General features: G+C 33.2%; 1 protein-coding gene across 2 annotated transcripts in view; it reads right to left on the reverse strand.

The window, feature by feature from the left end:
• The window catches only part of CDH10 (cadherin 10), a 94221-nt gene that overhangs the window by 10764 nt on the left and 60242 nt on the right, over positions 1 to 23215 (reverse strand). For both annotated transcript variants that reach the window (XM_056483886.1, XM_056483887.1), the window contains 6 exons: positions 21000 to 21294; positions 12296 to 12415; positions 11557 to 11724; positions 6935 to 7122; positions 3406 to 3659; positions 1720 to 1856 (listed from right to left, as the gene is read on the reverse strand). In XM_056483886.1, the coding sequence (XP_056339861.1) occupies positions 1720 to 1856; positions 3406 to 3659; positions 6935 to 7122; positions 11557 to 11724; positions 12296 to 12415; positions 21000 to 21294 (1162 nt within the window). The remainder of the gene's footprint in view (positions 1 to 1719; positions 1857 to 3405; positions 3660 to 6934; positions 7123 to 11556; positions 11725 to 12295; positions 12416 to 20999; positions 21295 to 23215) is intronic.

Consider the following 23215-nt stretch of genomic DNA (forward strand, 5'->3'; position numbering starts at 1 on the left):
AAAAAAGAAAAAATTGGGATCTTGTGAGCAGTTAAGTTTTTCATTAAGACAAGGGACTGAAAATATTAATAATATATTCAAATAATATGTATGAAATCTATGCCCACTACTTCAATAACAAATTTGATCACTTGGTGAGCTCAAGGTTTTGTAAGGGCTTGATCTTTAATTTTAAAATTCTTTGTGATCTTGTTAGTTTTACAGAGAAAATACATCATTGACTTTGTGCATTCTGTTGGTTTTGGCATATGTATGACATGCATACGTATTTTGAAAAATTTTCAAGTGTGACTTTCCTCTCTTGCCCCTCGAAGAAATTGCCACAAAGCAAACGAGAGTACCCTTCTGAAATTTGGTAAATGATTTGTTACAATAAGATTTTTTTATGTTTCAATTGCCTTTATAAATTGAATGTAGATTTTCAGGCCTTAGGTTCAGAAACAGTAATAATCTCCCCCTTGCCAAATGCCAAGATCCTACTATTATTTAGAGTTCTCTTTTGTTAGCATGGGTTAATTCCAGAATACAAGTGTCCCTGTTCTCACTTGCTGATCTTGATGCCATACCAAAAATTTTAAGTAATGCCTGGGTGTGAAAAAGTGCAACTGCTTCTAGGAATTCTGCTGCATGGTAGCTAAGCACTATGTGATTTTTCAACATTAATGGAATTGGATAAGTAACAACAGTAACAGATTGTTCCAAATTACTGATTTTGTCTCCTTTTCTTCTGCTTCAAATAAAACAAAAGATATTTAGGAGCAGCTGGAATTACATTGGCTTGTTATTAGTAACACCTTTGCTAAGGAGCATGGTATGGATCTTCTTGTACATCCTGAATTGCTTAAATTTCCAGGTTTCATCATTATATAAGTCGGAAAATAATTTGTACAACATTGGACAGTACTCTGGTTGCAAGCTCAGGACAAAGCATCACAAGAAAAAAAAAGGTTTTGAAAAAAAACTACAGGATTTTAGTTTTTTGTTTTGTTTTGTTTTGTTTTGTTTTGTTTTTTGTTGTTTTTTTTTTAACACATAATGTTTGTCAGGACACAATGCTCCATTTAGTCCTCTGCAGTGACTTTGAGAGGGAGTGATTCTTAGTTGCTGATTTCAGAGAGGAGACTTTTGTCCCTTTGGAAATTTTCTGTCCATTGATTAAAGCTATTCTTAATAATGTAGTAGGTTTATGAGGATATCTGTACTTCTCTTTGTACTTTTAACATGAAAATATCTACAGAGAGAGATATTTTAAATAGTCCAAAAAATGCTACAGCTTGGGATCAAGCTGAATGGAATTTTTAAGATATATTGATTCTAAGAGCTATAAGTGTAGATACTATAGGAAGAAAAAATGAAAGTATTTCTTAGGAAACAAAGAAAATAATAGAGAGAGAAACATAGATTATTATGCTAAACTCAGCTATTTTAGCAGCAAAAGCATGTAACTATCATCCAAGAAAAGGAATAAAATTAATTACTTCTGTCTTAAAATTTAATTGGCTAATTTTTCAGAAGTAACTTGGACAATGATGGATGTATGTGAGGAAAAGAGCAATGAGGAGACATGCTGTTAGCTACCCCACCACTGACTTTTCCAGAACATCTAGTAGAAAGGGGCAGGGAGCAAATAAAGAAGGGGTGTTTTCATCACAAAGTTGCAGCTGTAACTTGACAGGCTAAGGAAAACTGAAAGGAAAAAGAAAAACCAAATGAGCTTACTAATCTCAGCTGCGATAACACTGAGATTGTGCCACTGGGATATCTCACGGTCGAGTGGTTTAGAGGTATAGATGGACCCATTTCCAGAATGAATGTTAAATATCCTGTCAAGGTCAGTGTGACGATCCAGGGAAAACCTAAATATAGCAATGAAATTAAAAGTTTCATCAAAATAATAGAAAATCAAAGAAAAAATATTTTTTATGTTCTACAATACAAAGGTTAGTTTTGAAAATACATATATTTAGTTTCCATAAATGCTTCTGAAAATTCTGAAGGTAAGCTCCATAGAATAAGGAATTAAAATTTAAAATTTAAAAATGTGATACCATAGTGTAATATTTGATAATTGGAACTATTACAAGAATATAGAAGAATTATTTTAGAAAAATTTGAATTTCAATATATTAAGTCAATAATTAATAAATTAAAAATTTATTTAATAATGAAAGGAAAATGCTCTTTGACATTATGTTTCTTCAGACTGAGACTGACAGCTAATTTACAAGCTGTTCAAAAGTATTGCTATAAGCTCAGCTTACTACTATTTAGGATGTATTAACTCACTAGAGATCTAGATAAAAAAACACCTGTATAAAAATAAGTCCATGTGTAGAACTTTCACTTCTTACATGGATGTTAAAGGACCTTCTGTATTTCTGTCACTGCTATACTTCTGTTCACCAACATGGCATAGTGGTGTCAAACTAGTATCAGAAAATTTCACTTTCGTCTTTATTTGTTTTTTTAATATTTAACATTTCCTTCAAATTAGAATTGAACTTTTGATGTGGAATTGAGTGTAGGATTTTGCCAAATACCGAACAATTATCAGAATATGTGTCAGAACTGGGCCAAATATTTTAAAAAGTTATATAGTACACTTGTATAGTACAATAGAAACAAATGTTTATGTTTCTACGAAAATTTATGAGTGATCTAAACTGTTCAGAAAGTGCATCTGGTTTCACTTACAGTACTTAACTAAATTGAGCCAAATAAAATAATTCTGTTATATGAAAGTAGTATCTATACAGATTTGGTGACTTTTGTTTGCTCACTCCACCACACACAGTTGCAGTAAATATGAATCACAAACAAATAAAACCCAACAAGCAAGTCAACAGCAAAATTAATATAAAAACAACAAAAGAAAAAGGAAATTAGAACACCTAATGAAAACTTCTGATAGTGCAATAAAGACTCAAATTTATTATTTATTTTACTACTACACTAATAACTCTTAACTAGCTAACTCTAATAACGGTTTTTTTAATTTCTTAACTAGAATAAAACAAAGACCTACTATTTTCTAGAGAAATTATATGTAAGACTGCTTAGCCTATATTATAAGCATTTTATTTTATTTCATGCATGATGTTAGTTTTATTGAAGACTAGAACTTGTTTCATCAGCACTCTAAAAGCTTTTCACTGTATGAAGCAAGAAGCAATCCTGATGGGCCTACTTCAAATCAAGTTTTCTATGAATTGAGGCACTGGAAAATATTTTGTGTCTCTTGTGTGCGAGTAAATTGCTGTTGCCTGACATATTTGTGGATTTACAGATAGCACCCTTCTCAATTCGGTCTCTGGAACACCAATAAATAATAGAAAAAATCTCTACGTGAAAATAATGTTCTATTACTATTTATCTTAATTTCTTTAGCAAATAATGAAGTACTACCTTATTGGACTTGAGGCAGAATCGGGATCCCGTGCCATTACTGTTCCTATTATTGTCCCCAACTCAATATCTTCATGCACCTCAAAAAGATAGGAAGACCTGCTGAAAACAGGAGGTTCATCTACATCTTCTACAGAGATTTTCACAATTATTGTGTCTTTGAAAGGCCCAAGGTAGTAGAAACGGGGATCCACATGGGTATTTTCAGCTTCTACTTTCAAAGTATAAAGTCGTCTTGTCTCATAGTCCAGTGGCTAAAAACAAAAATTGTGATAAATTTTATTAAATTAGATTTACATATTGACAGATGTTTACCTATGTACATAATGAGAACTGAAGAGGGCTCCAGCCTTATCAGATCCTGCCCTGCATTTGTGAAAGACCAACACAACTAATACTTTCCCCACCATAGAAGTCACTTTGTCTCATAAGAAATTACCATTGTTTTTATAAGAAGTATCTTTTCCTAAATATTAGCTAAATTATCTCAGCATGAATGACAAAAATATTTCCAGTGCAAATTAACCAATTATTCAGGGAATTTTGCAGCTGTTTCACAAGAATATGGATTTGAAACAGTCATATAATCATTTCAAATGCTTAAGTTACTGGCTGGAAATAGAAACATTCCAGAACAAGTTATTCAACTCTAATATTCCAAAGGAAATTCTGTAAACTCCTGGATAACCAAAACGACCAAAGTATTCTTATTGCCAAGGCCTTAAATATCAGAAATGTTTTAGGTGTCTTGTGAGGAAGGTATGTGTGTCAAAGCTCTCTATATCTAGAGAAACAGTTGAATTTAATCTTGTTCCTTTTCATTTAATTTAATGAATCCAACATCAGAAGGGTTTTTTTTTTTTTTTTTTTAATAAATTTGACATTTTTGTCAGCAGTTCCTTTTTTAAAATGAAGGAGGAACAGTTCACGGTTATAATTAGAAATAATTTTGGATAGAAAAGAATTCTATTCCTTCAAATTTTTCTAGCTGTCGTAGATGAAAAGTGTTAGCTAATTAATGATTCTAAGGAAATGAGAAAGCTGAAAATCTACCTTTCTGGCACAAAGAAGACTTTATTAATTCTCACAGATTCTCACAGAGATATAGAAATGGTGGTTTTCATTAATCAAAATGGGCAGTTGATGACTTATTTTTTTCTACCTAGCTGCTTTTAAATACTAATTAACTTTCACTAAAGATGCCAAAGTGACAGGTTAGATATTTAAATACACTATTCAAAAGCAGAAAGATGCAATCCAGTGAAAGAATGAGTTTCTCCACTGCCCCAGACTTGTTTTGAAAAAGTAGTGAGAGCAGATGGAAGAATATCTCTGAATACAATTGAGAAAATCAAGTATTTAACCTAGATCTGAGGCTATTGCTGTGTCTGTAAAGTGTATCATTCAGCTGTTAGGGAATGCTGGCTTCAATCCTAAAAGCAAGGTAGACATGCTAGTCCTGAGTTATTCTCATTGGCTTAATCTGGCAGAATGTGGACCATTAATATGTAAACTGGCTTCTACAGCATTCACATCCAATTTGGACATCTTGTTCAGCTACACTGCAAAGCATGGTTATGAAACCTGTGGATTATAGAGACATTCCAGCACATCAACCACAATGCAAAAAAATTTGGCCAAATATATGAAATTGTGGAAAATCAATTATTTTGTCTGTGAGAATTTTTATAGAAAAATTTGTATAGAAAAAGTTCTTTTACAGCACATAATCATCTCAGACTTAATAACTTTGTAAAGGAACACAAGCTATTTGTAGTTATTCACCACTGAAAACAAAAATTACAATCAAAGTGGATAAATAATACTAAAAAGAGAGACTATTTTAATGAATCAATGAAGTGAGCATTCTCATCTCCTTCCTTGCTTGTTAGTGCTGTTGTCTGTGGTATTGAATAAACTATTTATTCATGACTGTGAAAGCATCCTGAAAAATGCAAATTCTGTCAGACTGTTAATGACAAAATCAGAAGATCTTGTTCATTAGTATTTATTGACATTTTTGGAACTGCTGTTTTATAATTAAGGAAATTTCTTGTGCTTGATTCAGCTTCTAGACTTTTTTCCAAGACACTATTGATTTAATATCTTTGTGAAAATCTGAAGCAAGCAAGAAAAGAGCATCTCAAGAGAAGCCTTCACAAACTAGGAACAGGAAAAATATAAGACCTCAAACTTTGGGTTTGTTTTTTTTTTTCCCCAGGTAAACAACTACTCTGACTATGAACACAATAAAATATAGAAATGAAAAAGGAACACTCTTATCAGAACTTCTTGGTTGCCATTATCAAGAGATGTGGAGGTATATTTTATAACACTGTTTATTCCATGATTCTATGCTTAAGGACATTTGCTTGGAAAGCTAATATTAACAGTGCTTTATCTTTAAAATGCTGCCTGAACTCTTTGGAGTTAATCTCAAAATCCCAAAGACAAGGACCAAAGTACTTCCTTAAAGGAAATTTTTGAAGAGTAAGAGAGTGGCATTTCTACTTGTGAGGTCTTAGAAGACAAACATCTGAAAATTGCTCTGACAATGCAAGACAGAGGGCAGAACTAAAGCTCGCTCTGGAACAGCATCACCTTCATTACACACACAGTGCTCATGTTGATGCCTTAAGTTTTAGCTGTTATATTTTTCAGATTCTGTACTGCATTGGCATGTGACTCTAAACTTCATATAAAATGTTAGCAAGTTCTCTTCACAGTTTAGGACAAAACAATCCTTTTTCAGCCCGAGAACCAAGGACACCATTGCAGTTTCAGCCCAAAAAGTGTAAAAACAGCGAATTGAGAAGAGCAGTCTGGGAGGATGGGACTTCATAACCTGAAGCTGTAAGTGGAAAATTAACCTCAATATGTAAATGAGTCAAAAATTATGAAAGTGTGAAAACATGTGACCTGTCGTCCATCTTGGGTCCACAGCCAGGCTCTCGTACTGCCCAAGGTGTCTTGAATGCTCTTTGAAGGCCTTTTAATAATTAGGTAATTTAAGGTATTTGAATAAGTATCTACTTTATTCCTTTAACATTGTCTAGCCTTTGTCCCAGGTAGCCTCCCTAGGTATCAGTGTGGCAGCCCTCTCATACACTGGAAACAGGAACAAAACCATATAACTTGAAACTCATGTCTGTGTTCTGGCATACAGATCTCATCTCACCCAGGCAGATGAGATTTTCAAAGAGAAGGAAAATGTGAGCTGCTGATTACTTGCTGAAGAAAACAGGTCACAGAAATACCTAAGAAATCTGCATTTGAAATCACAAAGATAATTAGTGCTAGCACATTGGGTTAGTCCACTTTTTCATACTTTACTGGTGACAAGGCTTTAAACTTTATATTTCAAATATTTTATTTCTGGTTCTTCTTAAAAGGAAATTGTACTTTTCCAGTCACTAATAGGGGGTGCTTGCAAATGTTAAGCAGTTAGCAAGTGCTGTCACATGACATAAGCAATGAACATTTGTGACATTGACATCAAGGTCATTTAGTGAATGCTGCTAATAGACACCTTCCGCACAGTGATGATGCCTTCCTGTGTGTCCTTCTGTGTCACAATATCAAACATATCGGTCCCATCGCCATCTATAATTCTGTACTCTACTTCTGCATTCTTCCCAGTGTCCGCATCCGTGGCTTTCACGCTGCCAATGGCTGTCCCAACGGGGGAGGACTCAGGAATGCGGAGATGGATGGTACCTGTCAAAGAGAAAAAGAGCCATTCAGGACCCCCACGAGCTGGAACATGAGCATGAAGTAACACTATGTGGCACAATAGGTGATAACATAATTTTTTGTATTTTTTTATTCTAGAGAACTTGAAGAAGAGAACTGTCCAGAGGAAAGGTTTATACAGAAGACTGAAAACAAAATTATAGGAAAAAACATTCATAAAAAAGTAGGATTGAGAAAAACCTTTATTCTATCTCAGAGAAGAATCAACTATATTTGTACTCTTCTTGCTTTTCTTTTCTTTGTAATTTTCTTGTCCTCATTTTCCTTTCATTCCTGAAATATCATCTAGAAAAACTGCTTTGTGTTCTTGCCAGGTTTCACTCTCCTTTTTTTACCACTTAATATCTAAGGGCAATCTTTGGGATATATTTTACATGCATTTCATCATGCAATCAATAGCAAGAATAGAATTCCTTGATATTGCTGGTCAATTCTATGCAACAGCTTTCAAAATTAGATACTAAGATATCATATTAAATAAATTTGAATAGCACATTAATGCAGGGGGAGATGTTTTAAAAATCTACAAGCATAAATTGTGCCTACACTTGTTAAAGCCATTAAGTCATACTTAAATAGGTTTATGAATATTGCAATTCTTGGTTTGTGCTGTTTTTCTTATTTATATCCGTTTATGGTAGCGTCATACAACTGATAAAATACATAGAAATAAAACTGTCATCATTTAGACATGCTGCAGTAAATTGAGATAAGTATCTTACCATATATTTTAGCCTTCTATGTCCTAGTAATAGTGTGAAAACTGTAAATAAGGATTGAGATATTTGATCCCATCTGTTGGAACATATGCTAGAAAAACATGTGGGGGACATAATGCACTATGAAGAATTCTCAGAAAAATATATTTTAAAATTAATGTACCTACAGTTGTCATTCCAAAGATGAAAGTGAATTCATCAAATTTCTCTTGGAAAGCATTTTCTTCTATGGTATTAGTTAAGTTTTCCGAGATTTTTTTTTTGTTCTACTTAGAAACTACCTGAGTTAAAGGAGTTAGAAGTATGCTTGAAATAACACAAAAGTGGAAATGGTAAAAGGTAGCAACCACAACAGTAAGAAGTTGAACAGAATACACAAAAAACAGCACATACATATATTGCCACAAAAAGGTAACACAGAAAAGTCCATTAAGGGAGTATTAGTTTTGTGCAATCAAGAAGAATCATGGGGAGAAGTCCACTGGCAACCTGATTTTATCATACCTTGGGAAAGTATGAGTCATTTGAGGATTATTGGTGTATTACAAGCCAGCTACAGAGTGACACTCACTACAAAAATAAACCCCTATTATTTATTGGGTCATTTGAGATTTTTTTCTGCTCTACAGAGTTATTTTTTTCCGTTCTTTTTCATTAATATGTTCCCATTTGACAAACCTAAAAAAACCCCAAAAATTAAAAAAAAAATGCATTCACATTTAGTTTGTAATTAAATGTTGGATGAAAAATATTGAAATACTGTAATTTCTTCACATAATTTTACTTAAGCATGTTTTAATATGAAACTGACATATAGAAGCAGAATGAATTCTTTATGGCCATGTACACCCCACATTCTATTTATGTGTTTATTTTTGCTCAGTCACATTTTGATGTTCAATTCAGTACTTTATCCTGCATTTTCTCTAACATTTTCATTACCTTCCTGTAATATCTAAATCTGTTTGCTTCACTAGTAGAGAATCTCTCTGTAATCATCAAATGGTTAAAAAAAGCAAAAGAAATATTTCCCCAGTTTAGTACTTAAATAGTACTAAAAGAGACTATGATGAAAGACTGTTTTTTTTTCAATACCAAATTAATATTTATATGTTATAATTATTTTTATGAGGTATCAGCTACTCCTCACATTTTTTTCCACAGTTCTTAAAACAACATCCCTAAGCTATGCCTTTTGGACACTACTTTGACTCCCAGTGCAATGCCAAAGTCATTAATTTAGTCTACAAAGTGGTAAGAGCTCATATCATTAATTGCTAATAAGGTAGTGAAAACAGAGAGGGAAAATAACCAGAAACTTATCATCTAAAAGATAATTTTTAGTCCAACCTATCAATTTCTAGAAATCTCCACCATAGTATGAGACACTTCATTTTATTATTTTTGTCACTGAAGACATTTTGTGCATTGACTAAGTATGAGATGCAGTGAAGCTTTAGACACTGTGTCAGAACACAAGGTACACCAAAGTAGAATCATCCTTGCAAAATTCTGCTGTCAATCTTATTTCACTCCTCTCAAGGAAAGTAGTTTACTCTTTGCATTTACTCCAGTGAATGATGTCCTTTCATTTGACTGTCAGGAAAAGAAATGGGAGGATCAAGGAAAGGAATACTTTTCCATATACTAAGGAGAACAGAAATCAGCTCAAGGATTAAAGTCTACACACTTGGGATTGCAAATACTTTAGTCAGTCATAAAGAAAGAAAAGCCAATCTTATTTTTCCATTTACCCTTCTTCCCATTCACTCTTTAATAGGTATATTATATAAAGGTGAATATTATAAAGTAGAACAGGCTATAGTCTCACAGGAGACATGGGCTGCCATAATTCAGGTGCACTGAGTTTAATTCAGACTCAAGCTTCTAAGTCCATAAACTGCATTTTCTGTTTATTACTGATCAACTCTATCTCCTTACTTCTGAAAACACTCAGAAATATTACAGTTGAAACAGAGATCCAATGTCTGAAGTTTTTGAGGACCTTTCTGTAGCACCTTGAAAAAGTTTTCAATCTCATCACCACTGTTATCCATGTGGGTTTTAGTATATTTTTATAAATAGAAAAATATTCTGAAAAATCCTTGCTTCATACTGTAAACAACAGAGGTATTAGGGGTTCTTCTATATATATTTTTTTTTAGAAAGTATGATACAATACATTATGTCAAATTTTCCACAGTTTTAATATGAGTTTCTTGTGGGAGACATTTAAGCTGATATTAAACATTTTATTGAAACTTATAGCTGTAATATGCTGAGTCCTATGGAAGCATAATGCGTATTCTAATACTTAGTCTGGTAATTTATAAATCTGATATGGATATTATTGTTTCATTAACCTAATACATATGGGGTTTTTATTAATGGAATAGAATAAGAATAATTTAACTTAATCAGTTTCAATTCCAGAAGTCTCATTGAACTCAGTTAAAATAATGAATCATTATAATGTATATTTCCATTTTGAGATTAAATATATATTTTTTTAAAGTCAATAGCTATTTTTACTTTTATATATCTAGTAAAATGTGTCATCTTTATAGATGTTTTATTTTCATCTCCAATGAAACATGCATTTATATCTAATAATGAAATTGGCAGAGAGAAAGCAGATATAAAAATCAACAACATTTGAAAATTCACAAATTCTACTTACTCAATGGTGCATGACTTTTTTATTTCAGGTGTGTATATGAAATGACATGCTGATACATATCTGAGCTAAACACATATATATTAACTGCAATTTTAAATTGCACATAATTATGTACTCCAGTTGTGCCATAAAGACCATAATTTGAAGCTCATTCTGTTATTTTGATCAAGAAGAGTGTATCAGTAACTACTGGATTGAGTAGAATTATAAAGTGCATAAAATGTGTGGTGAGGATACCCTAAATCCTTTATGTATTAAGTAAATCTAAATCATCCTGCAAATATTGCAACTTCGACTTATGCAAAAGGCTTCAAATGCATATAAAATGCTTAACTGTTAGAAGTTCTATGTTGCATAGTTTAATAATTCCATATGAGATAGAGACCAAGAACATTTTTACATTTTGGTTAGAGGAAACAAAGTCTTGCCAGCTCTATTATCAAAAGGTAAAAAGCATTATAAAAACCTTCACTGAAGCTGTAAAAAGCCTTAAAAATGTTAAATATAATTTACTTTAATTTGGGAAATTTTCTATGTTGTTTTGTAGCTCTATAGCTGAAAAAGTACAAATCTGTCTGATTCTCTTTGAGTAATTTCTTTTTCACATTCTTGATGATAAAATATTTAAGCAGATACTTCAATTCAAATGTTTCTGCATATCTAGAATTACAACATGTTTTATTCTCCAGTGGGAGAGAATGTAGGATTTAAGCAATAGGTAAGGAAAGCAAAAACATTGCTCTAATGCTCTTATGAGTCCACCTACTATTGCTCCCCATATTGTGAGGAATTCTGGGTTTACTGCAGTTCTATTTGATCATGTAACTGTTTTCTAACAAAACAAAAATGCTGTAACATTTAATATAGTGCTTTAATAATAATAATCAGCACATAAGCCTTTTGTTTTTGTGTGCCATATAATCTAGATTTACTCTAAATTAAACCAGATGGTGATTGCTTAACTCTTACAGCACAAGCCAACTATTAAATGCAGCTTACTCTGGGGGAAGCGAGGCGGGTTGTCATTGACATCAGTCAAAGTGATGTTCACGGTGGTGGTCCCTGATAATCCACCCATCTGGCCTCCCATGTCCTTTGCCTGGATAACTACTTGGTATTGCTCCCTGTTTTCTCTGTTCATGTTCGGCAATGCAGTCCTGATGATGCCTAAAAGAAAAAAAATTGGAAAATAAAATCGCTAATGATGTATTTGTTGTTGCTGCATCTTTTTTTTTTTTTTTTTTTTAATTAGTCTTGAAATAAATCTCTTAAATATTAATTTAATATTTCAAAGTACAAATTTCTGTCCATAAGTTTTATTGTAGTCCTACAGCAGTCTTTAGGCTATGTCTTGTTTTACACCACAGATACCTTTCCAGTTTCATGCTAGAAATGATTCAAGATATTTATGCACAAAGTTTAGGAGAAACAACATCTTTTATTGAAAAAGAATATTTTCCAAGAAAGAAACCTTTATTCTTTCCTTTTTCAAAAATGTTGTTATTTAAATCAACCTATAATATACACAGTACCATTGTAAAATTACTTATACTTCATAATTACAGATGTCTTGAGCTTTTACATGTATTATAAAAGTTACAAGTCATAAGAAAAAAAAAGCAATGCTCTTTCATTTCAGCTAATTTTAAATTAAATGTTTTAGGTAATCTAAGGTCTTTTAAATGAAACATAAAGTTTAAAGTTTATGATAAATGAAAATGATGAAAATTTTCATGACCTGTTTCTGGTTCCACAGAGAAATATGGCTGCCCTTGAAGTATGCTGTAAATTATTCTGGCACTGTTTCCATATGAAGGGTCATCAGCATCAGTAGCTGTAACTTGGACCACAGAAGTACCTGAAACATTCAAAGCCAACTTAGTTGCACATGACATCATGTGGAGGTCTCAGAGAATCAATTTCCATTCCAATAGACACCAAAGAAAATTTCAGCTAATAGTGATTGGATTTTCCAAATGTATTTGTGATCTTATAGTCAACATTAGGCACATTCTTCCTTTACATAAACTTAAAATAAACTTCCTTAATCCCACAAGTGTGATTAAGATTTAATTAGAAAATTTAAACAATAGCTATGTCTGAGATGAATTCTTATCCTTGCCTAGCTTCAAAGATTTCATGTATTCACATCCTCTTTGCAGAAGATATTTGTTTTTATTACAGTAAATACCTGCTTTCCATTGGCTAGGATGGGTTTGGGGTGTTTTGTGGGTTTGTTGTTGTTGCTTTTTGGTTTTGGTTTTTTGGGGTTGTTTTCATTTTCTTTTTTTTTTGTTCAATGATATTAGGATGATATGAAACTACACATGAAAGAACATGACAGAAAAAGATTGTTAAACAGGTCATTGGAACTTGTGAAAAACAAATCATCAGTTCTCTCTGCTTTCTAAGTGTTACTAAAAATAGTTACTAACAGAAGATGCATTGTCACATGAACTTTGAAATCTGCTGATTATTTTGATTACAGAAAATTTCCTAACTTTAAAGACCTTATCTAAATTTTAGTAGAATATGCCAGTCCTTTAAAATATGTTTGCCATTACCACTGACAGTTTTTCCTCAATCAAAATATTTTGTCCATCCTGTTCAACTATTCCATCACAGAAATAAAGTATGAACAAGACCTCCCAACTGTGCATCCATAAGGCACAGATACTGCTTTAAGTATATAGGAAAGAATTAAAAAAAAAACCCAAAAAACAATCATCATATGCATGTAACTGGCTAGCCATGGGTTAATCTGAGGATCAGAAGACTTTAAAGCTTGTTTCTCTTTTTATCCCAATTCTTTCAAAATTCTTTTCCCCACCAAATGCTGCTAAATCTGAAAAAAACCCACCTGTAAATCCAAGATCCTTGGCACAACTATTTACTCCCTACATCATCTGTCTACATTACATTTTTATTCTAAAATTATACAAGAAAAAGTAAAAGAAAATGCTACTTCTTCATTTATTTGGGATTTCATGAAATGATGAAAAATCTCCTGTTTACAAGTAAATTGTTTAATCATAGCACCAATATCAAGGGAATGAGCATGTGCCTAACTGTTGAAACAGAGATGAGCTCTCAGAAAGTTCAGTTTTCAACTACTAGAGAATAGAAATACTTCTTTCAGTAAGTCCCTAAAAGTACTGGCATCTCATAAAGAAGGCAAAATGGACATATTGCTGGTTATATTATTCCATATTAAAATGGAGTGAATCATGAATTTAACATAGAAAAGACCCAAACACAAAATAAAATTTTAAAACATAAAAATTGCTACACAAGTACACAGAAATTAGGAAAAAATAACTTTCTCTTGTATTAAAGATAGCTAGAATATGGCTGAATCTGAAAAAATCTGAACTTTTTTTAAGAAATAAGAATGTGGGGATGTTAGGGGATGTTCTAATGGCTTTGTCTCTCTATGATTCCCAAATGTCTCATGTCTTCAGCCACACTGATCTCTATGTGTAGATATAAGTCTATATAACTATTCTATTAAAAGGTGAATAGGCCTTTCTGTTTAATATATTTAAATTCTGAAGGGTGTTGTCATGATTCTGAAATGCACTTTTGGACCATCCTACTATGGAGAAACTGCAGTGCTAGAATGTATACTTGTTCCTAAAGAACACCCTCTCTTGAAGAGGAGGTGGGTAAAGGAAGGATAAGACAAATCATGTTAAGTAATTGAAATGCTGCAAGGTAAAAAAAAGGCAAAAATACCACAAGCCACTGACCAACATGGAATTGTAGAAGTAATGTTTACAATTCCTCCATTTCATTTTCAAAAGAGAGAACAGTCATAATCAAGACATCTTTTGCAAAAACATGATGTATTAATCAGAAACTTCTACATTGCAAATCCATGAAAGTAATTACTTTGTCTCTATTACATGTAACTTAATAATTTCTTTTTTTCTAGTTTGCACATTTCCTTCATTTGTGAAATTAGATATATCTATTAATAGGTCAATTGTATGAAACTTTTATTTCATTTTAGTTTAAAAATATATGGAGAATCAACTTTGAAGAACAATTTGGAAGGAAACTGAAGAACATGTTTAATAACTTTAAAATATATTATAACAATTAAATTTCTAAATGTAATACTGTATTACTGTGTCCAACAGTTACTGATGTCTACTTTGAGTGTCATAATGAATATATAGTAATTAATACTATTTCAGTGCACATGCACATGAAACAGAGCAAATTATATTATTTGTGCTTCTCTGCAGCTGGATGACATGGCTGCATATACACAATCTCAAAAATGACCATCAGAAACTTCTGCAAACTGTAGATTTGCACCTCTTCCCTTTAAAATCAGTGGAAAGATACTTGTGTCCTTAATTTCATCACTGTCACCCAGTGCAATTGGTGGGTTATGATCAGGACAATGTACACTCCACAGCCCAAATACTGTAAGGATGAACTTTACTTTTTAATGTTACCTCAGTTCTTTGTCTTTTATGGATCAGGTACCTGGCAGGAGAAGTGCAAGGGCTCTACTACACTTCCAAGTGCCTTTCAGGAAGCAGAACTCCCCTTTGACCTCAGCCCTTGCTATGAGAGGAAGAGAGATCTCTAGGTCTCCATAGAGGTATCAGCAATTCCTGTTAAAACCTGACAGAAGTCCAGAAGTGAACAGGAGTAGTGCTATCAGTGTATTTGTTACACCAGCTAGTTTTGCTTTCCCTCAGCCACTGATGCTCAATAAAGCAAATGTATTGTTTGTTCTGGTTTGAAACATGGGCCAGAAATCTTCTCTGTCTTTTACATAGCCGCAAGTTGCTTCTGATGAAGTTGGTCTTTGACCTTCAGAATTTAAAGCCTAATCTGAACTCTGTAAGAGTGCATAAAGCAGACAGTGATAACATACTGGAGAGATGGAGATGGATATTTTATAAGGGTATGTAGTGATAGGACAAGGGGGAACAGCTTCAAACTGGAAAGGACCAGGTTTAGATCAGATATGAAGAAGAAATTCTTTACTGTGTGGGTGGTGAGGCACTGGGCCAGGTTTCCCAGAGAATCTGTGGATGTCCCATCCTTGGCAGTGCTCAAGGTCTGGTTGGATGGGGTTCTGAGCAATGTGATCAGGGGGTGGCATCCCTGCCATGGCAGGGGGGTTGAAACTAGAAGATCTTTAAGGTTTCTTCCAACTCAAATCATTCTATGAATCTAGGAATATGGCACCATCTATGTTATTAATAACACACCAGTGAATTATGTTATTTTCTGCTTGAATAATTGCCTATTTTACAATACCATGAACTAGAATTCAACAGTGGTAAACCTGGTCCAGAGACAGTCCTTTGTCAGATTATTGTAGTTCTCAGAAGGCATATTTTAACATAACTTTAATTACAGTGCTTGACTCTCCCTAGGGTCTAGGATTATACCAGTAATTAATACATTTGACCCTTGCTGATGTTTTCTGCAAACATCTTCAACACAGTGCAAGCATTAATGACTTTGACCTCACAATTCGTTTATGATGCATACATATTAGATAAAAATCACTGGAAATAATTATCTAGGAAATGGAATCCACAAAATATCCAGTGTAGAGCTGGATTCTAAACTTAGTTTTTGTTTTCTTTACTCCCAGCTGAGTTATGTGATATTTAACAAGAGCAAATACCCTCCACACGAAAATTATCCATACAAATAACAAGCCAAATTAATAGAAATTTTCTGCTCTTTCTAGTGGAAAAGACAGGAAATAATGACATCTATTTTCCCCAGAAATAATGACAAATAATATTTCCCTCTGAAATAATCTATTTCAAGCTGCAGAATACAGAAAAGAACTAAACTGCATGCTCAGAGAACTCAAAGTCAGAAAGATCTTTGATTACATGGTAATCCTATAATTTAGAAAACAGTAAGTTGCAAACAAGCATGGGAGTGGATAATTTCAATTCTTTTAAGATGTTCTTTTTAATGAAAAATAATTTTTTATCATGGGGGGTTTTTGCTTTGTTTTTGGAGGCTTTTTTTTTTTTTTTTTTGTTCCATCTCCTTATGGCAGGATTTGTGTGTGGAGCAAAATCAAACTTTATAAAAGAAATCCAAAAAATCTTAATTTCGGTCCTGAAATGTTCTAAGTCAGAAGATGCAAAAAGGTTTGTTGAGAGAACTTTGTATGAAAAAAAAAGATTTTAAAATATCTTTCTTAGTAGGAAACCAGAAGGAAGTGTTAAAAGATGAATTCCATGGCAGAGATGACCAAGCATTGGGAATTGGTGAACAACATTAATGAGAGAGTATGTAGGAAGCCAAGATAGAAAGTTAAGCAGCTCTAACTGCTCTCTAAAGAGAAAGAAAAACATATAATAAGAGGTAGATATGACAGGCCAACAGGGCACCCTGTACATCACATGTAAACCCAGAAGGAGATTACATCTTCTGAAGCATATATTGACAATCCTAATTTAGAAGCAAAAAAGTCACAAGATGCAATAACGATAAGGAATGATTAAAGAATATATGGGCTGTGAAGGTATAGAAATATATAAAAAGATGTCTAAATAGAAAGTTCTGAAAACTTTCTAAAATACACTAATAGGCAAAATCCACAGAAAAATCCATCTAGAGGAAAATAGGCTTTCTGCAGTTCTGAAAAGAAATCTCCAAATGAGCAGAAAGAGGTAGGTAAAAAATATGATAGACAGAGCAGAAGACTGTCAGCAAAACTATAAGAATATTCTGGGTCATAAACTCTGAAAGTGAGGAAAGGAACAAGTAAAAGAAGATTAAGTATCTAGTAATCAGTACAAAGTCTTCAGGAGAATAAGTTGTCTTCTAGGATATCGACGCAGCTGCAAGATCCTGAAGTTGGCCCATTTGTGTCTGTCTTTTCTATGTTTAATGAGCAACAGAAGAAAGAAGAGCAAGACAACAAAGAATTTATGGGCCTTTGTCAAGAGACTCTATTTGATAACAGAAATAGCCATATTCTCAGGTGTCCATCTGGTTAGTACCACAGCTGGAGGAAAAAATCAAGCTATTTGGGGTCTGAAAGAGGTTGGTGTATGGGTACATCATGGTTTGGTCCCTTATGGATGGAAGCATATAGAGTAGATAAAGACTAAATAGTGTTTTTCTGACTTCCTGATCACGTTATTGCTCCTTCTAGCACAGGGATCTTCAGGATGTAGCAAATACTGTACTTCAAGGATACACAGATTTCAATCATTTCAAGTTTTGTGGTACATGAGCATTTCATTCTTTCCTTTGTATTATGTTATACCATGTTTTTCTTCTTTCTGGTGTTTAGATAAGTGCATACAAGGTCGATACGAACACCTCACCATTGTATCTGCAGTACAGATGTGTAGAAATAGACAACACAGAGACAAAACTGCAGAATAGATGACTTTTTGGGGTTTTTGGCATTTCTTAAAGTAGAGATAAGATTTAAGCCCATTTGAAATATTGATATTCAGTACCAGGACAGAGAATGCAGTCACCAGGTGATTGCCAAGGTTTTGTGAATGCAGTCACAGCATAACATAAATACAAGGCATACATACAAGTTGTAAGTTAGTAGTCATATTAAAGACTGATTTGGATTTTAAGCGTAACAAAGAAAAAAAAAAAAAAGAACAAACATTTATTACATATCTATAAAAATCACTTGTGCGGTGAAAATACGTATAAAAGATGATGACAACCTCCACAGCAATTGGAAACCATGAACAAAGAGAATTGTTCCAGTGTTGAGTCCTCCTAAGAGGCATCATATCTGATCTCTGCTACCATCTCTCTGGACCATGTCCTCTTTCACCTGTTTTAGTGAAAGTGGCATGTCTTTGATTTTGCTTTTCACCCCATTTTACTATTGCCACTCACCAAACCTACTTATATATAAAATGATCTTTCTCTATGTAGCTGGTTTGAATGAACTGAAATGTTAAAAAAACACTTCTTGGGTATGTTTATGTGTGTGTCTAGTGCTCCAGCCTTCACACCTGATTGACAGTAAACTATCAAACTTGAATATACCAATAGTAGCAGGAGTGCAAGGGATTCTATAAAAATATTGATGCATTTTTAGTGGATAATTCTCTCATAGAATCATATAATATACTGGATTGGAAAAGACCTATAAGGATCATCAAGTCCATCTTCCTACTTGTCACAGGACTATCTAAAACTAAACCATATGACTAAGAGAAGCATTCAGGACACTGACACTTTCTTGGGGAGCCTGTTCCAGTGGCTGACCAATCTCTCCATGAAGAACCTTTTCCTAATGTCTCATCTGAGCTTCCCTTGACACAGTATAATTCTATTTTCCTGTGTCCTATTGCAAATCAGCAGAGGGGAGATCAGCACCTCCCCTGCCTGTTCTGCAAGGACACCTGAGACAGTGAGGTAGTCCTGGAACAGATGCACCTGCAGGACTGGGCAGGAACTTGTCACCATTGTCTCCTGTCCCTGAAGTCACTGCATTCAGAGAAGTGGAACAGAGTGAGGATAGGGAATCCTTGCATGGTGTTCTGTCTGACTGGCAGGTCAGATCCAGGAAAGGCATGGTTCCAGCAATCTCTCTCTTTCTCAGACTCCCAATACATAGCATAGGGCCATACAATGTTGACTGTGCTGGATTAGATAATGGAGATATTACAGTCCTGATAGTATAATACTTTTTATAGAACCATATAACTCATCTCTACTCAGCTAAGGGCCATAGCAATTTAGCTTTGTAATTTCTTTTCCTGGTACCTCTCACTGAGAAAATATTTATGTCATAAACTCCTCTTAATTTTTGCAGACATTTTTAGAAAGATTAATTGTTTCTGCATTCTCATGGAAATGAGTACTACCAGGGACATTCAATGGAACAGTGCAATTACATCCAAGACTGTAATTTCTATCTGCATTCCTTACACCAAGTCTGACAATTTCATTGCCCATAGCCAGCAATATTGGGCAAGTAATGGGCTGCTCACAATACTGTAACTAAAAAAAAGAAAAATAATCAAGAGAGAGAAAAAAGGGAAATGTAGATATTTCTTCCTATTTTCCTTTGAATAGAGAAGTGAAACATTCCCCATAAAAATATGCATAATAAACAATATAATTGATCTTTTTTTCATAAATTTCTCATGTAAGTTGTTGTACTAAAAATGCTTGAATTGTATGATGTCAGAAAAAAGACTACTTTAAAAATATTTTGATTTGATGAGATTTCAGTACAGTACACAATCACCTGTCAGATTTCTTTATCTTTCTTTTCAATTTTTTTCCTTTATAATAAAAGAACACTTGCTCAGTGCTGAAGTTTTAAAAACTCTTTCAATCACAAACTGAAAGCAGATTGAAATCTTAAGAATAAAAAACTATTGCGATTATGCTTCCATATATTGCTGCACAGATTTGCTGAGGCCATTCTCTTTCAATAATTATGTATTTTTTTTCTCTCTTTTAGCATTTTCCAAGGCTCAAGAATGTAAGTAGTAAATCATCAATACCTGTATATACAAAACATTTTAAAAACTTATCATCTGAACAGCCTAATTTAGTCATCTAAAACACCTATTTGACCTATTCAGGCAGTAGAAGTGATTAAAATGGTAATAACAGCTAAAAATTATATTGAATTTATTGTTTGTTTCCTGAATTTTTAGAATTTAATATTACAGTTATACATAAAAAAATTATTATTTTTTTAAAAGAAACTAAATATATTCTTAAATTTTACAAAATTATTCCTAATGAAGTGTATGCACTAATATCAATAACAGCTCATAGTCCAAAATGTTATTGTTTATAATATTCACCAGCTGGCATGATCCAGGCCACAACTTTGTAGTTAACATAGGAACTGAAAATACATTGCAAAAAGAAGAAATATTAACTCAAACAGCTGTTTAATATTCATGAAGGTGTCATTCATGGACAGAGTTAAGGATTTGTCTATATAGTAAAAAAGTGAAAGAGAAGAAAATAAAGAGGGTGTCTACCTTCAGACAGTGCATCAACAATACATGAGTCAATATATAATTGTCCTCACCCACAAAGAGAATGGAGATAGCTCTCGATTCAGTGCTTATCAACACTAGGAACTTCCAATGAAAATGAAAGAAAAGAAAAATGGAGCATTCAACAAGCTGATTTAGTCATCTTATTCTCACAGTTCCTACGGAGGAGGATGATTCACTATTACCTACTATCTAAAATATTTATATTCCTAAGAACTGCAAAGCCAATAATTTAGGTATTCTAAGTAGAAATAGATGTCAGATCATAAAAGTCTGGTTCTGAATGCCATTGCAATATTTGAACAAACATGTCAAAATGAAAAATACTTAACTCATCAGGTAGAATTCTGGATATGACTGACATTTGAGAAGATGGGGAAATAATTTGTCAAGTAATGAAGAAAAGGCATTTGTGCCTCTGTATAGAGAACTCACCTACTACTGACATTTCAGGAACACTAGCAGTGTAAATTTCTTCTGGAAATGTTGGTTCATTGTCATTGATGTCATGGATCTTGATGACAAACTCAGATTCAGGTTCCACTGGTCTCAGAGTTCTTCTGTTGATAGCTTGGGCACGCAGGGTGTAAAAGGCTTTCTCTTCCCTGTCAATTCTCCGAGTTGCATGAATATCTCCTGTTTTCTCATCAATTATAAAAAGAGTACCGGCCCCATCTCCTGACAAAATGTATTTGAGGGAGCCATCTCCCTTATCCTGGTCAGAATGAAGCTGAAATGGAAAAAGACAGTATTTTGTTTAGAAATAATGAAAAGAATGGAGGTTTGTTTTTAAATATCATTATTATATTTTACATTATTCTGTATGCAACAAATGTGGTTGACACCATTAAGGAAACAATTTTTATTCACCACTGAGTGACAGCCAGTTTCCGAACTTAGCTCCAGGAATCTTTCAACTTGACTGTTTCTGGAAGATTTTGCTTTTGCAGCAACACCTGTTCTCTGCTAAGAAACCTCTGCACCACATTCTTAAAGAAGATTTTTATGTTAATACTGACCTTTTCTTTCCTTGAAGAGATCCTATTAAAAATTCACAGCTGCTGTGCTAGTTGTAAATTCACTAAGCAGATAAAGAACATGGCTAAATACAAGACAATTAAAGAAAATAGAACCACTGGTTTAATGAAATAATATATATTTTCAAAATTTCATTTAATATCGTTTATATTTCTCCAAAATTGGGGAACATTTCATTTTAAGTCATTATCACTTGCACTCCATCAGCTAATGTAAATAGACTAAAGGAAAAACAGCCCAGCTTATTAAGCATTCAGTATTGATTTCACACCCATTATTTAAGTTGTATAAAGCTTAACTTCACATGTATTACTTGCAGTCCTGATTGCCTTTATATGAAAAATTATTCAATTATGTTTTATTCTTCAATACAGTAGCATGGATGATGGCTCATTTGATCCTTTGGATACATTTAGCATAATTTCTCTCAACACCTTGTCAGAAAGGTCCTTCCAATCTCATTGATTTCATAATCAACTGAAAGAATCTGGCACTCTGATTTATTTTCATCATTAAATATATTCTTTTTTGTAAACTTACTTTTGAGTTCAGCAGAAGGACAAAATAAAGTAGCTCTTATTAAAAAAATGAAGTGCAAATATATTTTTTTAAACCACACCCAAGAAATATCAAAATATTCAATTTTAAGAACTAATACAATTTTTCTTTCGAAAAATCATTATCTGTACATGTAATAACAGAACTGATTGAATCTGCAGTAAGATTATATTCAGTCACATGAAGAGATATTGTTAATTTAAGCTTACATTTCAGTTCATGAAAAATGCCATACATGTAGCATAGTACAAATATCCCTCTTGCTATGCAGCCATGAAAACATTTCTTTTTCAATTATGATGTCCTCATATTATCTTCCATACCATCTGTTTTAAGTATTAGAAGTAAAAATAATAAATTATTATGGTTTTGAATGTGTCTTTCCTTGTCTTTTGTGCTGAAACAAAACATACAGAGTGACAGAGTGACTGGAGGGACAACCCAAAGTCAAACAATAAACTTCTATAATGTGAAAAATTTTCAAGCACTGAATATTTCCCACAGAGTTTATATAAGTGTAACAGAGAGAACTCACCAGGCATCTTGGATCAAAGCTTTCATGGTAGAAATTTGAATGCTATCGTATTCTGAACTTTGATTTTCTACATAGAAGTTTTTAAACCTATTAAACTTTGTTTACACTACACACATGTATGTTTACAAAGTGAGTATTTTCTTGCTGTTTCTTTTCATTCTACAATAAATTAAAAAAATAGGAGACTCCACCAAAAAGAAAGAGTAGGAAGCTAGATGTTAAGAAAAATCCTTTGCAAATAAATATTTTTCTTTCTTTTCCTTCTGTTTCTTCTAATGACTTCAAACTTAGGGTTTCAAGCCATTTTCACACCTCTTTTGAAGAATGAATTTTTAAAATGAAGTTCAATCCCTCATGCTCCTCCCTTGATGGCCCACAAAAATTGTGACCTTTCACACCTCCAATTAACCCTTTCACCCTTCTTTTTAAGGGACTCGACAGTATCTTCCCAGCTGTGCCCCACTTTAAAATGTCATTTAGTGTCAGTAGTTCTTGAGTGTTTCCTTCTCCATATCTTCCT

This window comes from Oenanthe melanoleuca, chromosome 2 (assembly GCF_029582105.1).
Source record: "Oenanthe melanoleuca isolate GR-GAL-2019-014 chromosome 2, OMel1.0, whole genome shotgun sequence".
NCBI classification, from domain to species: Eukaryota; Metazoa; Chordata; class Aves; order Passeriformes; family Muscicapidae; genus Oenanthe; species Oenanthe melanoleuca.